At 49.0% G+C, this 1838-nt stretch overlaps 1 protein-coding gene across 1 annotated transcript in view; it reads left to right on the top strand.

Moving 5' to 3' along the window:
• The first annotated feature begins 298 nt into the window (after window positions 1-298).
• The window catches only part of PISD (phosphatidylserine decarboxylase), a 46699-nt gene continuing 45159 nt past the window's right edge, over window positions 299-1838 (top strand). Inside the window, exon 1 of the mRNA XM_023517665.1 lies at window positions 299-417. Coding sequence (XP_023373433.1) covers window positions 353-417 — 65 coding nt within the window. The 5' untranslated portion in view covers window positions 299-352. The remainder of the gene's footprint in view (window positions 418-1838) is intronic.

Below are 1838 nucleotides of genomic sequence, written 5' to 3'. Positions count from 1 at the left end.
TTAGAATGGCTGGGTCGCGGATGCCTACGGTTTTCCCATTCGTAAAATGAGCGAGTTCTATTTGTTGAGATATTTTCAAACCTTGAATGACTCGGAATATGCGGAAAGAAACGCTAGAGAAAGGCCTAGCAGCTCTGCGCCCGCGTCCAAGTTTAGTGCCCTCAAGGCCTTCGCAGCCCACACTGTTCTCACCTAGCTCTGAAGGTGTGGGGAGCAGCCACAGGGCGGAGTTTAGCTATCTCCACCCCCCACGACCTTGCATTCCTGATAGGCCCAATGAGCGCAGGGCGTGACGTCATACGCGCGCGTTCCGTGCGTGAGAGGGGGCGTGGTCCGCTGAGGAGGAGACAAGATGGCGGCGTCCGTGGGGCACCGGTGTCTGTGGTTACTACATGGGGTCGCGCTGTGGAGGAGCAGGTACCGCCGCACGGGGGGTTTCGGTGGGGAAGAGGGTGGCCTGGACCAAGTTGGGGTTGAAAAAGAGGCATCGTTTCTCTATTGCGGGCTCACTTTGAGGAGAGCTTGGGTGGAGACAGAACCACCTTCACCTTGAACTCCAAAGCAGGTGCGACTGTTGCCGCGTAGGGCGGTAGGGATTTAGTTAGGGTGGGGCCTGAACGCTCCTGCTTTGTCTTTCCCAGTTAAGTGGAAGTGCACCAGGGCTAAAAACAAAAACAAAAAAATAAAATAGGTTGCCTGGCTGTAGGGCTGAACATCTTTTTCCTCAGGTGTCCGTGTTCCCAGGAAGGGGCTGCGTGATATGGGAAGGGCACTGCACTGAGAGTCAAACAACTTTCAATTCGGTTTTTAGTCTTTGAAGCGAGGGGGTTAGATTAGGTAATCTCAAAATAGTCTGTGGGGTTGGGGTCTTAATTACTCTGTGAGCTGAGGCGAACTCTAAATCCAGCTCTTTTACTTTGAAGTTGACGCGAGTCGGGTCCTGAGAGAGGGAGGGATTTACTCAGGTTCGGGCTACCCAGTTAGTAGCACAGCCCGGACCCTCACCCAGGTACCTGTCTCTTTCACGCAGGAACTTTTCCCTCAAGTCTGCACACTGTTAGGGCAGTACACAGAAATAGCTTGGGAGCAACTGGGCCCTGATTAAAATGTTGGTATCTGTGACGCAGAGTCAGTTGTTTGGTGTAATTTCAAAGAGCTAAGGTTTGAGAGACACATCATACTTATGTGTTTCTGGCAGGGTTTATTTTGTGAGTGTTGACCAAAGCTTGGGCTGTGACCTGGAGGTCGACTTACTGTACTCCTAGGTGGTAAAAGGACACTGGATTTAGATTGAAAGGGAACTGAAATCATTATGGCCTTGCTATGAAAGCTTTTTTTTTTTCATCATTAACTGTACAGAGATGATGTAGCTCTCTCAAGGGGTGGCTCTCCAAAGTGGTGGTAACTGATAGGGTTTGGACAGGAAGCTGTCTGTGTTTTCAGTGTTATTACCAGGTGTTTGTTCAGGAGTCAGCTATGAATTCATTTAAAGTGTGTCACGAATTGGAAAGACTGAAAAATGACACTCCTAAAATAAATTTTTTAAAAGATGGGAAGAGGATATACTTTGCTTACTATCATTAAAAAAAGGGAAAGAAAAAAAGGCATACTTTAGTACCCAGTGTAGGTAGATAAGATTGAATTTAGGTGCAGTGGGTGAGAGGGTCAAGGATTTGGGTTCCATAAGAACTCTCAATTTTCGGCTCAGTGCCTGTGACTCAAGTGGCTAAGGCGCCAGCCACATACACCTAAGGTAGTGGGTTCGAATCCAGCCTGGGCCCGCCAAACAACAATGATGGCTGCAACCAAAAAATAGCCGGGCGTTGTGGTGGGCGCCT

This window comes from Otolemur garnettii, unplaced genomic scaffold, assembly GCF_000181295.1.
Source record: "Otolemur garnettii isolate 467f Iridium unplaced genomic scaffold, OtoGar3 scaffold00116, whole genome shotgun sequence".
Taxonomy (NCBI): domain Eukaryota; kingdom Metazoa; phylum Chordata; class Mammalia; order Primates; family Galagidae; genus Otolemur; species Otolemur garnettii.
Note: the sequence above shows the minus strand (reverse complement) of the source record. Positions and strands in the feature narration are given on the sequence as shown.